This window comes from Anarhichas minor, unplaced genomic scaffold (assembly GCF_050575085.1).
Source record: "Anarhichas minor isolate MPS153535 unplaced genomic scaffold, ASM5057508v1 ptg000021l, whole genome shotgun sequence".
Lineage (NCBI taxonomy): Eukaryota > Metazoa > Chordata > Actinopteri > Perciformes > Anarhichadidae > Anarhichas > Anarhichas minor.
The window spans coordinates 4,378,592-4,396,854 of record NW_027466467.1 but is presented as its reverse complement, the minus strand read 5'-3'; the positions used below and the strand labels follow the sequence as shown (position 1 = coordinate 4,396,854).

At 42.8% G+C, this 18,263-nt stretch overlaps 2 protein-coding genes across 2 annotated transcripts; one reads left to right on the top strand and one right to left on the bottom strand.

The window, feature by feature from the left end:
- Window positions 1-1,332: 1,332 nt before the first annotated feature.
- Window positions 1,333-9,661, top strand: atrip (ATR interacting protein). Its single transcript, XM_076095884.1, has 18 exons — window positions 1,333-1,605; window positions 2,039-2,391; window positions 2,796-2,878; window positions 3,138-3,308; window positions 3,410-3,522; window positions 3,872-4,017; window positions 4,121-4,219; window positions 4,834-4,939; window positions 5,547-5,711; window positions 5,946-6,174; window positions 6,637-6,690; window positions 6,900-7,087; window positions 7,759-7,895; window positions 8,051-8,142; window positions 8,320-8,406; window positions 8,487-8,565; window positions 8,676-8,897; window positions 9,089-9,661. Exons 2-18 carry the CDS (start codon window positions 2,040-2,042, stop codon window positions 9,160-9,162), a joined length of 2,397 nt encoding a protein of 798 aa, XP_075951999.1. The 5' UTR covers window positions 1,333-1,605; window position 2,039; the 3' UTR covers window positions 9,163-9,661.
- Window positions 9,662-9,793: 132 nt separating this feature from the next.
- trib3 (tribbles pseudokinase 3) lies at window positions 9,794-17,542 on the bottom strand. The gene is made up of 4 exons (XM_076095885.1): window positions 16,959-17,542; window positions 12,659-12,934; window positions 11,992-12,284; window positions 9,794-11,833 (listed from the first exon to the last, which is right to left on the bottom strand). Exons 2-4 carry the CDS (start codon window positions 12,932-12,934, stop codon window positions 11,341-11,343), a joined length of 1,062 nt encoding a protein of 353 aa, XP_075952000.1. The 5' UTR covers window positions 16,959-17,542; the 3' UTR covers window positions 9,794-11,340.
- Window positions 17,543-18,263: the final 721 nt, after the last annotated feature.

The window sequence follows — 18,263 nt, the reverse complement described above, 5'->3', positions numbered from 1 at the left end:
TGTGTGTGTGTGTGTGTGTGTGTGTGTGTGTGTGTGTGTGTTACTTTGCTTATCGAATTAATTATATTTTGAAGACATGAAGAGCTGAATTTGTGCAGTGAAGACCTGCGCGATACCGGTGATGCTGCAGATGTTCGTGATGATCGTGTGTGTGTGTCTTGCTAAAGATGATGATGGGTGCATCTGGATGCCTGTCGCTGAGCTTTGCCATTTCTGTACTGAAGTACGGAGGCGGAAAGAGAGAGAGAGAGAGAGTGAGCATGTGTCAGTGTTACACACACACACTCACACTGTAGAGCCTCAGCTGCGACACACAGACCTGTCTGTGTCTAAAAATGGAAAAGCACACTTGCTGTTGCTGTGAAGCCACAAGAAACTTCTATATGTGGATAGTATGCATACAGTGATTCATGACAACATCCATCAGCCTTTAGAATAACGTGTGGATAAAAACTGTGGACGCTTATCAGATTACCAACATGGCGGACGTTATGAGGGAAAAATTTATTCACAAAATCCAACCATTGATTGGTGCATTGTGGCCATATTACATGACAATGTTGCTATGGAGCAAAACCCAAAGTGGGCTAGAAATAAGATGGTTATAGGAGTTTTGTCATCAGTGTAAGATTGCCAGGCATCCAGCTAAGACCCCAAGAAGGTACTGCACCACATAACCCCCTGTAAAACCACTAAACATATAATGTGTAGTGGGCTTTAGAGATGTTACCAGGTGGGTTTGGCTTGGCTCTGTACATTGCACATATTCTTCATACTTCATACTGTAAACTTTTGCACAATCCTTGGTCAATATTTGTGCACATCCCTGCAGAAAACTGCACGGCTCTTTCATTATAAAACGGATATATTATGCATATTTTGTTAAATATTTTTTTCAATTGTATTTATTTTTCTTGACAGCTGTACTTGCTTTTTATCTTTTATTTCCTCTTACTATGTTTATTGTTTTTCACCAAAATACCAAGTCGAAATCTTGGCAATAAACTGATGTATAAATAAATGTGTACACATATGTATATATATATATATTTATATTTATATACATATACATACGTATACATTTATTGATATATCAGTTTATGATATATATATATATACTTATATATATGTATATTATATAAATATATGTGTCTGTAAATATATAAATGTAAATATATGTACTGTATATATACGTATACACACACATCCTTTTTCTTATGCGCGTTTAGTACAGTTTGTCTCGAACAGGGACCTGTACAGCAACCAGGCCGCGTGGTAGCCTTTCTGCCTATGATTGGTCAGACTGTCAGAGCAGTGCTGTGATTGGTCAGATTGTCAGTGGCACCGGAGCGGGCGGAACTTTTAGTCCGAACTTCATACTATTGTTTAGCAGCTGGCCCACTGTTTAACCTTTGTCACCGTTTAATTTAGCACTAAGGAACACCTCTAACGTCTTAACCTCTAAAGTGTTAACCGACATTTAAATAGTGTTGTGACGTGGTTAGCTGTATTAGCTTAGCAGGCCAACTTCTAATTGGAGCTACAGCTAAGTTGTCTTTTTAGCTAACGGCTAACAGGAGCGAGACTAGGAGACAAGGAGACAAGGTAACACAGATATCCCACAGAAATACCAAATCATTCCTGCAAGGCAGTAGCCACTGGTTTCACTTAATTTCTATTAAATCAGCTGAGCAGAGCATTGAAACTTGCTGATGATGGACGAAGAATGGTCTTAAAGTGTATACTTATGAATCAAACATGTGTAAGCTTTGATGAAAGTAGCAACAAATTAACATATGAAAGAGTAACTATCTGGAGGTGCCATAGTATGTGTGTATGTGAATCAAATAACGTAACGTGTTTAATTAACAACTTAAAACTGGACTGACAGAGTGATTCAGTTATGGTTGTACTTTTTGGTTTAGGAGCTACAACACATTTGAATCATTGAATCACATTTGTGAACTTTTAGCCAACTAGAACTGATTTCCTTGTTTGCAGCTAGTTTACTTGTCTCTTTCCTCTTCCTCCCCCACAGCATGAACTGCCCCCCCACCAAGCGCCTTCGAGGCTCGAACCAGGATGTAGTGACGGCGGTGGCCTTCAATGACCCGTTTGGAGATGAAGACGAGTTCACCCAGGACGACTTGGATGAGATGGACATCATTGCGTCGCAGGCCGTCGCCGCGGTTGCTGCACCTGCACCTGCACCTGGGCTTGAGATTAAACCGGGACCCAAACCGATGGAGCTGGCCCACGGGTCCAACTGGCCGCAGTCGGCAGGGCAGAACAAATCTGTGAGCAGAGCCACAACCAATCAGAGTAGCGAGAACACATTTGGGTTCAGCAGCAACAGAGGGAATGCTGGGATACCAAGCAGAGAGCCTCTCGGTGAGTTCAGAGCAGAACGGATCGCTGAGAGTTTAACTGCATTATCATTTGTCCTTTAAATTCCTGCTGATCGTTATCCAAATAATTCTTCAGTAAGTGTTAAGGAAGCTATTGTTGATGTTGTAGACTAAAGCAGAAGTGAAAATAAACCATGAGAGTTGAAGATTACTTATTTGTATTCTTCCACTGGTATCAAATGGTTTAAACAATCATGTAAAAACACATGCAGATGTATCCGTCCAGGTGCTGAGTCCAAAATAATTAAACTGTGAAATCCATCTAATCTGGGTTTCTTCCTCTGGAGCAAATAACTGCGTTGTGTCCTATTTAAATAACAGTTTGTGTATATTTCTGCATGTTTGTGTTGAGCGTGTTGACAAAGCTCTGCTGTTTTGTGTGTTCAGGTAACAGGCAGCAGCGGTTTGGGTCGGACAGAGAAGACTCGCACAGTCTGCTGGAGGCTCAGCATGCAGAGCTGAAGAGGAAGGTGAGACTCACTGGTTTCTCGCTTTATAAAACTTTTATTAAAACATCCAACAGGCAGATCAGGGCAGTGAACAAAACAACATCACCAGAGAAGAGAACAAGGCATTAGATACTGCATTTGCACGCAAGATTATAGCATTTCTTAGTTTTCTGTGACTTGATATTTTTGTTGAGCGGGACTGTTGCTGTGAAGCAGTTGCAGCACAAAGCGAGAAAGGGAGACTCTATAAATATGTTCTGGTGAATGTGCACATTGCTAGCTGAAGGAGGTGGAGGAGGATATCGTGTTGAAGAGCGGGGAGATCCGGGTCCTGAGGGACTCTCTGAAAGGAGCTCAACAGGAGAAGGAGAGCCAGAGGCAGAACCAGATCCTGCTGGAGACCCAGAGACAGAGAGAGCAGAGCGACAGGGAGAAGGAGCTCAACAAGAAGGTGAGGAGCTGACACACACACACCCACACACACACACACGTACACGTACAGTACATATACTTCTCAGAATAACACGATAATGACATGTTCTCTATGTTCAGGTTCAGTCTTTGCAGTCAGAGCTGCAGTTTAAAGAAGCAGAGATCATCGAGATGAAGACCAAACTTCACAGTTCAGACAAAATCAAGACGGCTTCTCCACTACCTAGAAACAGGTCGGTCGTCAATTTTAACAACAGATTTGATTAATTGTTTTTCTCCATTTTTACATCATTGTGAACTAAATGTCTTTGGGTTTGGGTATTTTGGGGTTGGACAAAACAACATTTAAAGTTCAGTAAACTGAACTTTTCCAAGGAAATCAGTTCTAGTTGGAAATCACTTACAAGGAAATCAGTTCTAGTTGGCTAAAAGTTCACAGTGATTCAAATGTGTTGTAATAACTTAGTTTACTGAACAGTTCAGTTCCCCGAGTTCAGTTCACCGAGTTCAGTTCCCCGAGTCAGATTGTCATCCGCTCATCTCTGATCTGATTGGCTGCTCTGTCTTTCTGTCTCCTCTCAGTCCTAAAGTGCTTAGCTGTCTTGCCCAGATGCATCATGGGAGTGGCAGCAGAACGTCCTCTCCAACAGGAAATGGCTTCATCACCAAGGAGACGTTTGGAGCCCACGTCCCATCCAGAATGACGCCGGTGAAGACACGGAGAGACGGTGGGTCACATGACGAGGGTGATGGCGGTCGTGGTGGTGAAACGGGCGTATTGAGGACCAAAGTTTTGATTGACTCGTTTGTTTTTTTGTTTGTGTGTTGCAGCAGACAGAGGGGGGTCCAGCAGCAGATCTGGGGACAGACAGGAAGTGTCTCGCCCGGACCCCTTCCTGTCCGTCAGACCTGCACACCTGCAGCACCGAGGTCAGTCTGCAGGGCTGCTTCATAAGACTTCATGCAAATAAATAACCTGCAACATGGTTAAATTAAAATATCTTCCTGACAGAACTCATACTTTAACAACACACATTTTAAATAATGTATTTGATTTATTTATTATTTAGTTACATTACAAGTGTACAGGATTCAAATGTTAGCAAATATTAAATACATGATGAGTAAAGAAACTGTTCCTGCTCCACACAGAAGCTCACCTGTGAGTTTTTATTTTATTTGATAAACATTTTCCAGACATAAAGGTTGATAGTTAGAGGTTTTGTGAAGTCCTAAACAACACTAATGATGTCTTAGTGGTGTCATCAGGGTCTTGAGTTGGGTTTGAGACTTGAAGTTTAAAAGGAAAGGGCATTTGCCAGACAGGAAGGGTCTAATGAAAGACAGTATCCAGCTGCATTATGGGAAATGTAGGATCCAGTTTTTGGTGCTTGACCCATACTAGGGACTGAAAGTTTAGATATCTCGGTGTCTGCTGACAAGGATTTTGTCCGTTATTTTGTAATTGGTCTCAGAAGTCCAACAACTTTATGGAAGGTGTGTGTGCGCGTGCGTGTGTGTGTGTGTTCCGTGTTGTCATCCAGGTGGCGTCCTGCTGGGGTTGCTGCTACAGCAGCCTTTGTCTCCCAGCAGCCTCGGCCTGTCTCACCTGCTCTCCATGAGTCTGACTGACATCCACCTGACATCCAGGTAAACACCCGGCGCTCTATGACAACATGGTGGTTATGGCGAGTAATATAATGTGTGTGTGTATAATACAGTGCTGTAGTAGTTTGAGGGAAGGTGTTTGCAGATGTAACTTAGTAGAAATCGATATTAGTTAAATAAGTGCCCTCGATCAAGGCATGTAACCCCCAGCTGCCTCAGCAAAGCATCAAAGGGACCAACAGATCGTACTAAAGAGGATTCACGCTCATTGAAGTCACTCTGGTTTAATCAAGTCAGAGAGAAAACGCATCATGCTGTGTGTAAATCAGGGTCCTTGAGTTTGTTTCTAAAGCCAACACACCAGACATCCTTTGGAAGTCTTACACTCAAGACCTTAAATCAAATGTCATTGTGTTACGATCAACACCTCCAGTATCTTTTTGAAGCGGTCCGTTAAAGTCCCTTAATGCATCTCGGTCAACACATGAGGTCCCCAAATCCACCAAAACTTAAATCTTTAGATAAAACTGTCCTTGATTTCTTTGGATAATGGATGGACCTGAGTAACACATTGCACAAGCACAAAGGAGCTGAACTGTTATACAACATTAATATAACTAATGTGTTGTGTTAAATTTCATGATTTCAGCGAGTCTGCAGGTTTTCTGCTCCACTCTGACGCTGCTGTCGCTGTCAGTGGGGGTGAAGGTGGAGCTCCCAGAGCTGCTCTGAGTCCTCTCCAGAGTCTGGCTGTAACTGGACTCAACACGCTGAGTCAGAACCGACCAGCAGCTGCAGACGGCAGAAACAAAAGGTAGACTGAGACACGGAATCGCTGAATAATCCAGAACAGAACACAGTGAAGGCTGAAACGGTTCTGTGGACAGCAGAGCCCTCTTGTGGCCAAATTATGTAACTGCTGCACTGAAAAAGACCACATGGCAAAACACCTCGAGGCCATGTGTTAATAATATAGATACAAACTATCAAGACTGTACACCGCTGACTATTATTGTTTCACTGTATTTAAGATACCATGTGTTTGTAGGTCGTGTCCCGGAGCCGTCCTCTTCCTCCCGCTGTTGGAGCTTCACCTGTCTCGACTCTGTCAGGCTCTGGACTCCCTCCGCTCCGTCTCCGCTGGCAGCTCGCTCCCAGCAGGCAGTGCTGCTGGACTGGGGAGACTGGATGAGGCTGTTTTGACTGGTTTCAGCGTGGAGGACACCGGTTTGGCTGCTCTGAGGCTCCTCTACTTGTTGGTGGCCCACAGTGACGAGGTGACGGCAGTGACGATGCAGACATAAATCTTACAAACCAGATGGCACATCTCAAGGTTTCACCCTGATCTAAAGACTTTTAAATCAGTGAGATATCACGTCTACTCCATTACGTACGACAATGTGCATTTCCATCACTGTTGCATTAAGGCTTGATTAAGTCTATCAAGCCGAAAACACCACAAAGTTAAGAAACAATTATAACGTGGGGCGCTTTTCCTCTCTGAGTTGTATTTCTTTTAACTCGAGGCAGTCAGGGCTCTCCTGACAGAACGTGAGCCGCATAGAGCGTGTTTTGTGTGCAACAAGCAGCACACAAAACACTTCACTCTCATTGAAAACAAGTGACACAAAGTCGCCCCGGGCTATGAAAACGCTCTGCCTGAGCTCGGCCTTAGTGAGTCTTTCTTTGTTGAGGTTTTAATTTGACAGTTGACATCACTTCTTTGATTCCTCTCCCAGGTGGTGGAAGCTGTGTTGTCAAAGGAGAATCAGAGCAGAGTTACAGACATAAAGGTACAAAAAGAAACACTGATGGACACTTTAGACTTTCCGGTGTTGTATATTTCTTTATTAACATAACCTCCATTTAGTGAGTGAGTCTTTGTGATATGAAACTACATATTGTTTGTCCAGGAGGTTTAAGATAAACATAGAGATTTGTCACTGTAAATTCCCCTCAGATAATTTAATGAAACCCCCCCCCCCCTTCTCTCTTCTCTTAGACTGAACACTCTGCTGCAGGTGTGGGTCTGTGCTCCCAGAATGCCTTGCTGCAGTCAGTGTTGCGGCTGTGTGAAGCGGGGCTTAGCGGCGGCGTTGGTGTTGGTTCTCAGAATGAGGAACTCGTCCTCGATGCCATGAAGACTCTGTGTGTCCTCATCGAGAGGACGCCACACACGCATGCCGGCAGGTAGACGCGATTTGCTCACATGTACTACAGGCCGTACATGTGAGGCCTCTTCTAATACCACTGTCCACAAGTCAGCGACCCGTACCTGTCATGATACTGGAAAAATATTAAACTGATACCGTCATGTGATGCAGAGAAAGACGTGTTTCCTGACTTTACTTCAGTCCGAGCTCTCTTCTGGTAATGATGTAACTTTAATTAAGTACGCAGCGTGATAGAGGGTGCAGTATGTGGTACGTTAGTGTGAGACTTTAAAGACAACCTGACGGACCGTTTAAAAGACGTCAGCTGATGATAAATTAAGTTGCCACATTTTTAACTGGTAACACTGATAACACCCACACACGTATGATGCAACACTCACCTGAGAGGAATACTACTGGAGGTAGAGGAGTGGCTGAGCAGGGAGTGTGTGTGGTTTTAGGACTTTTCCATCGACTCTCACTTACGTTACAGTTGTTTTTAAACTACCTGCCGTGATTAATGGTCACCAGGGTGATGTAACAGAGATTATAAATAACTGCTGAAATATGAATTCTTCAGTTTGAACAGCAGTAAAGGAACAAAAATAACCCACTCTTGCATTTTTTTTACTGCAGAAATAACTAAAATTATGAAAACAAGTGATTTATTAGTTCACTCTGGTGACACCGTCTGTGTTTCTCTCTCAGGTTGCAGTGTGTGTTGCAGGTGGTGTGTGTGTGTTTGACAGCAGAATGCCGGTGGCAGACAGTTTCGGGGAGTGTGTCCGTGCTGGCGTCCATGTCCGACCACCAGACGCTGGCTCAGCAGCTCTGCTCTCAGCACGGTGAGTTATCTGAAAGTCAGTGTCATAACCTCTCTGTGATGTTTTTTCTTCTTTATTTTGCTTTACATTATCCCTCCATTGTTTAGGTTTCAGCTCCGCATGATTTGAAAGAACCTCGCTGCAGCAGTGTTTTATTTTGTTGTTGTTTCCTTTAGACCCGTGTATTTTCCTCAAGTTGTTCCAGTTCATCAGAACCAGACCAGACAACCAGGCAACACACACAGACTGGATTCTGCTGGACCTGCAGGTAAAACACATACACACACACACACACACACCACACACACACTGCAGAGACATACCTACTCCTTCACCCTACAGGGTTAGGGATCCAACGAGCACTTAATATGAAGAACTGTGACGTCCCTCCCACCGTGTGCAGCAGGCAACCTCAGCAGAGAACGTCATTGTCTTTGTGTCTCAGGTGGTTCGTTTGCTGAGCAGACTGATGACTCAGCGAGCAGAGAGCTGGACCAGCAGCCAGCACAGCAGCTGTCAGTGTTACACTGAGGTAAAACGTCATGTAGTGACACTAAACTTTGTGTTGCACCTTTCTGCACAAGCCTCTCATCTCACCTCGTCCTCCCTCAGCTGGTCCAGACAGTGGTGATTGTTTTCCATCGTCAGTGGTTGGACCTTCGTGGTTCTCAGGATCCGACGGACTCAACAGGTCAGATTTAAAACACAAGGCTGCAGATGTTCACCGTGAAACTGTTCATTACACCCAACAAACTCTCTAAAATCATGGATTACCAGTCAGAGTTGATTTTCCTACTTCAGGCCTGGCCCCGCCCTCGCAGAAGTGCCCCGCCCCCTCGCTGCCGTGGTGGCGTGGCCCGGCAGCGTCTCTGCTCAGAGAGTGTCTGCTGCTGCTGCACTGGCTGCTGCTGCATCACGGCAGCTTCTCTGAGAACTGCAGGCCGCTGCTCCACATGTACGACCAGGTGATCCCCGCCGTCCGAGACACGCTGAGGAAGATCCCTGAGCTGAGCGAGAGCGAGGGTACAGACACAAACCCACACTCGCATATAGCTATTGTTAGCACTCATTTGATGGTTTTCTAGCAACAATAATAAACTGCAGGTCCTTTTAGAAATAACTTCACAGGAAATGTTCAGGTGTCCACATACTCTTGGCCACTCAGAAGTAAACAGACTGGTGTGTTTTCCGCTTCCTGTTTCCTGTCTTGTCAGAGCTGGCGTTGGAGGAGATCTGCCGCTCGGAGGGCGACGACACTGATGACATGGACACTGATGCTGGCTCCTGATTGGCTGCTGCCACTGACTCCACCAGTGAGCAAACACAAAAGACAGTTTACTGACGGTTGAATGGATAATTCAGGCTGAGACGAGGACAGAGCAAAGACCGAAGTGGATGTTGGAGAGAAAAGTGAGAGGATTCATTCTGCTGTCTGATGAGATTTAACAATAAAACGTAAAGGTGAGACGAACTGCTGCTGTCAGAGTTCATGTTCAGTATGTTTCTTTCCTTCTTCCAGTCTCTCTGTCTGTACTCTGGTGTATCTCTCTGGTTCACACCTTTATTTAACATTATAACAATACTTTCTTCTGTTGCTCAATATGCAGCAGCAGTTTAGTATCTCAGTGTAAAGGTGTAATCTTGAAAACGGTGAGAAGAACTCCTGCACACTGTCTCACATGCTGCTGAAATTTGACTATATTTCAAGATTTTATTTCTCCAATAAGAAAGTACGTTAAAGGAGCTGTATTTAACATTCTGACGATTAATAAAGCAGCAAACCACGATTATCTATGTAAAGATGTAGAGGAGTAATGTCTACCTGAGTGTCTACACTCTACGTGTGTTGTTAACCGAGCCTCTCCTCGCTAACACCAGTAATAAAACATTGAAAACAAAAACAGTTCGGGACCAGAACAGCTTGTGAAACATCTTTATTTACTCTTCCGCTGTAACTGAGGTCTGAGTGACGCGTTCATAAGAAGGCATCCTATTGGCTGGCTGCAGGTCTGTTGGGTTGCATCGGTCAGTCGGATAAACACAAGACTGGAGTGTTTATTAAAAATATGATTAAAGTGGTTCACTCAAGATTAAAACTTAATTATGATTCACCACACAGTGCTTTTATGAGGTCCTTTATACTGAGATTTAATTAACAATGTTGCTCTGAAATATGAATAGTTTTCTTAAGATCACAAATTGAAGGTTGATCAGAGCCGTTCTTCTTCTTCTTCTTAATATTATTGATATTATTGCAATAATGAACATATTTGACATCCAGGGGGAATTAGATGTCATGTCTCAAGAAAACAAAGAGCAATTTGAAGTAATTATGAATTTTTTTTTTCTTCTGTATAATGGTTTTCATGAGCACCACAAAAACAGAATTATTGAATGAGAAGGTGAAACATATTCCAGTGATCGCGGCAGCTAAACTGGCTATTTCTGTTTCTCAGAAAGTCTTTCCAACACTGACCGATCCTTCTCTTATAACACGGGAGCAACCAGGGAGTGTGAACACTGAAATAAAGTAGCTGTGTCCCCATTTTATGCTCCAATGGTGTGTTGAGTGTTCATCAGAAATGATCGTGTGAGCTGGTGTTGGAAGTGGAGATCAATCACTTCACGAGTTGATGAACAGCACCCGAACACACCGTTGGTTCTGGTTCTGGTGGAACCGGTGACTCTGTTGTGAATCTGTCGGAGCTTGATTTGAGACGCAGCGAGAGGAAGGCACCTGATGGTCGCGTCAAGTAATCCAGGATCGGACTGTCTATGTAGTGTGTGTGTGTGTGTGTGTGAGACTTGTATGTCTATCTTTGCGAGGACCAGTTTGAGTTGTGAGGACTAGTGTTAATTTTGTCAGTCCTGTGTCGGATGTCCGTATTATTTTTTTATCACATTTAGTCAACATCCTGTTTATTTTAGTCGGGATTTAGTTGACAGAGTTTAGTTGTATCTTTTAACTATTTTATTATAGTCTTAGTTAATGAAAACTGTTGAGATTATAGTCTTTTGTTAGTTATTAGATTAGATTATGTTATATATATTTCAATCAAGCTAGTCGAGCAAAAATATCTTCATTTCTTTCTCCAAAGCCCAGTTGTTTTCATTGTTAACTTGCGAGGAAAAAGTATTTTAAAAATAAATTCTTCCCCTTTTTTGTCAGCAAAAAGTTTTAATTTTTTTGACTGAATTTTAGTCTCGTCTTATTTCGTCAACAATATTGCACGTTGATATAATCTCAGTAATTGTTTAATGCCTTCTGGAAGAAAAGGTTGTTAACGAACATTTTTAGTCATTGTTTTAGTAACGCTCGGGGACATTTTGTCTGAAGGAAGTTAAAGAGTTCAGACTTTGTTTTAGCGTTAAAGTTAGAATCAGGTTTAGGTGAAGTTTAGTGAGGGGCTAAAAGGATGAAATATATCAATGTGGGTCCTCACAAGTATAGAAGTACAATCGTGTGTTAGTGTTTTTCGGTCCACGTCGGCACCACCTGGTCATCGTCCTCTTGCTTATTACTCTGTAGTGTTTTGTGCGAGCTGTGGTGCGTCTTGTTCGGGTTGTGATGTGTCGGGCGAGGACCGTTCAGCCACGGGTGCATCAGCAGCTCCGACGCCGTCAGCCTCTCTGCGGGCGACTTCCTCAGCATGCAGCCAATCAGACACTTGGCTCGCGGTGACAGCCAGACGGGCACGCCGAAGGCCCCGCGGCGGATCTTGGCGAACAGCGCGGCGGGCTGCGTGTCCTGAAACGGGTATCGTCCAATCAGCATGGTGTACAGAGACACGCCCACGCTCCAGATGTCTGCGGCGCGGCCCGAGTAAGACCCGTTCCCATTGGTCAGCAGCTCGGGGCTGACGTAGGCGGGGCATCCGTGTCTGTCCGTCAGAGAGTCGTCGTCGTGATTACCGTGCAGGAGGACGCAGTCGTCGAGACCGAGCAGAGCAAGACGCGTCCTGCAGAAAAGAAGGACCCACAATGCATCAGCAGTGACAAGAGTAGTATCTGTAGTACTAATAGTAGTCAAAGTAGTGTTAGAGGTATTACTACTGGTATTTCTTTAGAGTATTTGTGTGTGTGTGTGTGTTATATCGGAGTACTTTGTAATTCTCACCTGTATTTGTCGGTGAAGACGAATCTGCGGAGCTTCAGGTCTCGGAGGACGACTCCGTGGTGATGACAGTGCATCACGGCGTTCAGCATCTGAGCGAACAGAAGCCCCGCCTCCTCCTCGCCGAGACGCTTCCTGCTTCTCACGTACGCGTGCATGTCGCCGTAGTGACCGGGCAGGAAGACGTACACGCTGTCCTGACCAATCACCACGTCCAGCAGGCCGCAGATGTTGTCGTGGTCAGCGATGCGGGCGTAGGCCGCCAACCGCTCTTGGTAACCACGTAGAGGAAGCACCTGTAAACATGGCATATATTACTACCGGCATCAGAAGTATAAGTAGTGTTTCCATCAACCACTATTCTTTTCGGGATCAAGAATATCAGTATTTTCAGGAGTACGAGAAGTGTTTTTATCAGTATAGGTAATATAACTAGCAATATCTGTAGTATTTTCAGAAGTTTTTGTAGTATTTTGCACTTTAAACAGTAATTTTATGCAGTATCGGTAATATTTTTTGCAGTATCACAATATTTTCATAAGTATTTTGCAGTATTTGCGGCTGCATTGTTGGCAGTATATGTGGTATTTTTAGAAGTATTAGCAGTATTTTTGTGGTATGTATAGTATCAGTAGTATTGTTGCAGTAGGAGTAACACTGGTAACTCTACCTGGCAGGTGTACTGCTGCTTTGTGAGTGCGTGCTCGGCCCTGTAGCTCTTCTCCCCCTCGCAGCGTTCAAACAGGAAGTACGATCCCACTCTGGATGGGGATTGGCTCTGGTTGGACTTGGGGGCGGGGCTTCTGGGACTGAGGCAGTGTGATAGGCCGATGGCGGGTAGGTTCGGATCCAGACGAGCTACTTTGCATTTCACAATGTCCTGGGGCTCGTCCAGTAGCCTCTTCAGACACAGCTGAGACCGGGCTGCGGCCATGCCCATGCTCATCTGTGATTGGAGGAGACAAGTGACATCATCAGGTTAGTTACAACTTAAAGCTTTATTGTTACTGTAAAGCAGCTGCAGGAGGCGTGTCTGTCGATGTGATTTTTTTTTGTGCTTTTTCTTTGAAAAACGATGCTGAGAGCGCGGAGAGAATGAACCAAAAGTTGCAACCGGACGGCTAAACAATAAAACTCTGTAAAGGAGCTGCAGATTCAGATGATAAATCTCTGTAAGGTTCATCACTACTAACAACTTCTTTCACATCATCATTTCATCAGCTTGTCATTATGATATTGATTTATAGCGGCATTAAGTCAGCAGATTTCAGTTTGTTTTTATGGTTTAGCTTGAGTGTGTTTCAGGTAAGATCGTGTGTAACTTATTTTTGATAATAATCCAATGTAAAAATCCAGTCAGCCATCCCTGCAGCACTCTACTGTGGACAGTTTAAAGTTACTATCTTGAGATATCGTTCTCGTTGGCGGCACCTAATGTCGTAAATAAGTGGAAATTGCAGGTGTGGCTGCTGTGTATGGATTTTTTCCGGGAACGTCACCATAGATTCCCAGTTTGTAATACTGAAGCAAGAGCTTTCATCAATCACTGTTGCGTTACCTCATTTGGCAACAGACATTTAATTCAATGACAATCTTCGGGATCATCACTTCAAGTGCAACAACTTTAATGTAGATAAGAAGTTGTTGGAGCTTCTGTAAACTGTCTGGTAGAAACGTTTGAGCTGAGCCTCCTCCCTCCACTAAACGCTCCTCGGTTCTACTTCCACATACAGTAAGTAAGAGTTGTATTAGCATCACATCTCCCCGCGTGTCTCTGCTGTTCACATGCTAACGTGTCTATAGGCTTCATGATGCAACTTCCTGTAAGCTGACAGACGCTTCAGCTTTCAAATCGTTGCATCAGAGCACAACAGTTTATAGTTTAAACAGGCTTTAAATACAGTCAACACCTACCGCACACACACACACACACACACACTGAGAGAGTGTGTCTGTTGTTCTATAAAGTTTTTCAGAGCCTGCGGTCGCTGTGGTGACGCTGTTTGCCAACGCTGCTTTCACTCCGACACCCTGAGTCACAGCGTCACCATGGCAACGTCATCCCCTGACACACACACACACACACATATACACACACACATACACAGTGAATCTGTGCTGTTTGATGTGTCATCTCGTCAGCTGCAGTTTCACAATCGGGGATCGGCTGATAACAATAAACGATGAAAAACACGAACCTCAATAGATTCTACTGGATCTCTACTGGACTGTTCTTGACTCTACTGGACTGTTCTGGACTCTTCTTGACTTTACTGTACTCTTCTTGACTGTACTGGACTCTACTGGACTGTACTGGACTCTACTGGACTGTACTGGATGTGATGTTCACAGTAGGCATATCGTCTGCTGCTGAGGTATTTCAAAATGCCATATGCCAAACACTGCAAGGTCTCTCTGTTGTGAAAAACCTCAGCGATGACATCATCGTCTACGGTGCCTCCCAGACTGAACGTGGACAATCTCTTGGCTGCATACAATAAATATGCTCAGGGACATGGACACTAATTTGATCTGTTGTGAACTTAAAATGTACTGATTTAGCCAAGTTTGAGAAGTTAAGTGTTTGTTAAACATTTCTATAAGACGGAGTGTAAAATGAATGTTTTAAGGGATACAGTTAATACAGAGCTGCCATACCTCTAGATGAGTACAATGTTCAGTACAGCAAATAGAGTTGTTGAAGTTTGAGTAATATGTAAGAGCAAGCCTAGTTTAAGAATGTCAAGTTTTAGGTATTTCTTTAAAAATAAAAAAAAGGGCAATGTGATGTTCACAGTAGAACCACGCCACGTGGTGGGCGGAACAGGATATATACGGTCAGTCAGCAAGACCGCATGAACAGCGTATACTGTATATGAAGCTCGGAATAAAAGCCTGTTGCAGTGCATCAAGTCGTTGTTCGTCTGGGTCATAATTACAATACAGAAACATTACACTGGACTCTACTTGATTGTACTGGATCTCTACTACACTGTACTGGACTCGACTGAACTGTACTGGATCTTTTCTAGACTGTACTGTGTGTGCACATTTCCGTCATGCAATTGGAAGTCGAAACCTTTTGTGATTTTAATAAATTAAAGTTAAACAACTACGACTCCAATAAACAATGAGACTCATGACGGCTCGTCTTCTCCTGAACGATCTACATGATTCACCAACACTCTGCTAGTTTTGTTTTCGTTTCTTTAAGTAGTTCCGTTTATGTTCCGAGGTTTGATTCATAAGTTAATGTAGTTATTACAAACGTCGAATGGGATTTTTCTTACTTCTGGAACAGAACCTGAAAATTCCAGTTTCACTTTCTCTTCATTTGAATGTACTGAACTCTACTGGTCTCTATTTATTCTTGAATCTGACTCTGACTTGGTCTGACATCGTCTCTCTACGGAAGAGGATCAGGGCCACGTGTGAAAAATGTATTTATTTAAATGAATATGTCACGTTTGTCTTTTAATCTTCTTCCGCATCTCTCCGTCCTGCCGGTCGAAGTAAACACCGAGACTTAAAATGACTGAACTCTCGTCTGCTCTCTGACATCTTTACAAACTCATTCTGAAACTCAACCGCAACCTTTCAGTATCGTTTAATCCGCCAATCGTTGTCTATTTTAATTAATAAATGGTTTTGATTTATACAATGTTAGAAAATAGAGTTAAAATGTCCAGTCTCCCAAAATTCACGGTGATGTCTTCAAACGTCTTATTTTCTCAGACCAACGGCCCAAAATCCCCCAAAAAATTCAGTTTACAATATTTAAAAATAAAAAATAAACACAAATCCTTAAATTTGCCAGAATTTTCTGCATCTGTCGCAATAACCGCTTAAAGAAATAACTTAAACTGCTAATCGATCATCAGCATTGTTGCTGATCATTTTTACTGATGATTGACTTTCATATAAGAGCTTTAACGTATTTTACAATATAATATTTTATAGTTAACTATATTTTTCCTGCTACAGTTTGTCTTCTTTGTTGGTGCCTGATAAACATGGATACTGATTACTGATTGGACCAGCTGGCTCGCTAACAGCTCATCATCAGTCATTTTTATTTATTGCTCTCGATCATAACTGAGTCTAATTCACCTTGTGTTTGATTATATTTGTGTTCTTAGTGCTCACTCGAGCTGCAGTACGGACACGTTTAGAAGCTTTTCCTTCAGGTCAATCAAAGCGTCAAAGTTTATTCTTGATCTTTTCACTAAGAGTACTTTGACCAAACAATCTCAACTCAAGGGCCCCACTTACTAGCTTCTTCCCAGAACTCTCTACTGAATCCTCACACAGTGTGCCGCCACAGACAAAAAGTCTACAAAAGGTCAAAACCGTAAAAAAAAAAAAAAAAGCAGCTACTGAGCTCTTGTGTCAACAGACACATCTCCATGACAGCCGAGCACACTCATCCTCTGATGACGAAGAGGAGGATGAAGACCATTCTATAGTTTCATTAGCTCTACTCAGCAGAGTCCAGTAGAATCTGCTCCACTCTACTGAACTCTGCTGGACTATCAGTGCTGTAAAATGACAGAAGAGTATTTACTCAAAGTACTGTACTCGGGTATTTGTACTTTACTTGCGTACTCTGCTGATGTGTAGCACATCTTCAAGGTATTTTTAACCTACTGCATTAAACTGACAGCTGTTTACTTTAAATACATATTTAACAATAACAATAAAAGATGAATTTACGATTATATAGGTAAAGGGCTCCAGCAGGTACAACATAATACTGTTTACTCACTAATGCATCAGTATAAGTAAACTATAAATATGAATTTAACACTCGTAATTCTGCATAACGAGTGCTGATTATACTTTAAAATATACTTTAAAGATACTCGTTGTATTACTTGAATGAACGACCTTTTGTATAATGTGTTCCTGCTGCTTGTAAAATAAAGGATCCGAGTACTTCTTCCACCTCTGATCTCAGGTCTGTTTCTTACCTTGTTCTCTTCAGACAGACGGACTGGTTCGGTCTGCAGGTCAACAGGAAACCGGTAGACTCGGTAGAAACCCAGTAGAGTCCGCGTGGAGCCGATGGTCTGTGTGTCCGTCTGTCTGTCTGTGGGCCAGAAGTTGTTGAAGACATAAAAATAAAACGTTTTCTTTGGAGTTTGAACTGGAACCAGCAGCTCTGATACTGGGAGAACTGGCGTCCGGGATGACGTCTTTGTCTCGTTGTATTATTATTGTCTCGGTTGCGCAACGTGTCGTCAGTCAGCTGTTAGTTCCGTTTCTTCAGTCTCAAGTTTTTCTCTGATTGTGAAAATAATAAAATAACCGAAACTGTTTTGTTTTTAAATAAAAACTTAAAATTAAACTATTTAAAAATATATATATCTCCGGAGCTGAAGCGAACAAAGCCGAGTCAACCCGAGTCCTTTCTGTCCGTCCGCCGGAGTTTAAAATGAAATAATATCCGTGTGTCGTTCTGCGTTAGATCCAGTCTGACCCCGCTCGTCTCCAGAACTTTCCGGCGCACTGAGGACTCGGACTGACTCCGGGTCTGTTTGGTTGGTCGGTCTGGTTACGTTGTTCCATCCTGCAGGGGGGCGGAGCCTAGATGGTGCAATCCTGAGCCGATCAGTCGTCAGAAAACAGACACGAGACTCAACGGAGCGGTTTCGTTATGAGTCTTCATGTTGACTGCGAGTGGTGGAGGGAGTAGGCTACTCTTTTGCTTTTGTTAGAGTATCAATGCAACAGTTGTATAAATAAAGTTTATTACAATTAAAAGTTATCTTGAGTAAAAGTACAAACGTATTATTTATCCAAATATACTTACCAAAATTAAAAGTACTCATAGTGCAGAAGGACTAGTATTATAATGCAGTATATGAGGTTTTCCTCTGACAGTAATACTATTATAATGCAGTAGATATGAGGTTTTCCTCTGACAGTAGTAGTATTATAATGCAGTAGATATGAAGTTTTCCTCTGACAGTAATACTATTATAATGCAGTAGATATGAGGTTTTCCTCTGACAGTAGTAGTATTATAATGCAGTATATGAGGTTTTCCTCTGACAGTAGTAGTATTATAATGCAGTATACAAGGTTTTCCTCTGGCAGTAATACTATTATAATGCAGTAGATATGAAGTTTTCCTCTGACAGTAATACTATTATAATGCAGTAGATATGAGATTTTCCTCTGACAGTAGTAGTATTATAATGCAGTATACGAGGTTTTCCTCTGACAGTAGTAGTATTATAATGCAGTATATGAGGTTTTCCTCTGACATTAGT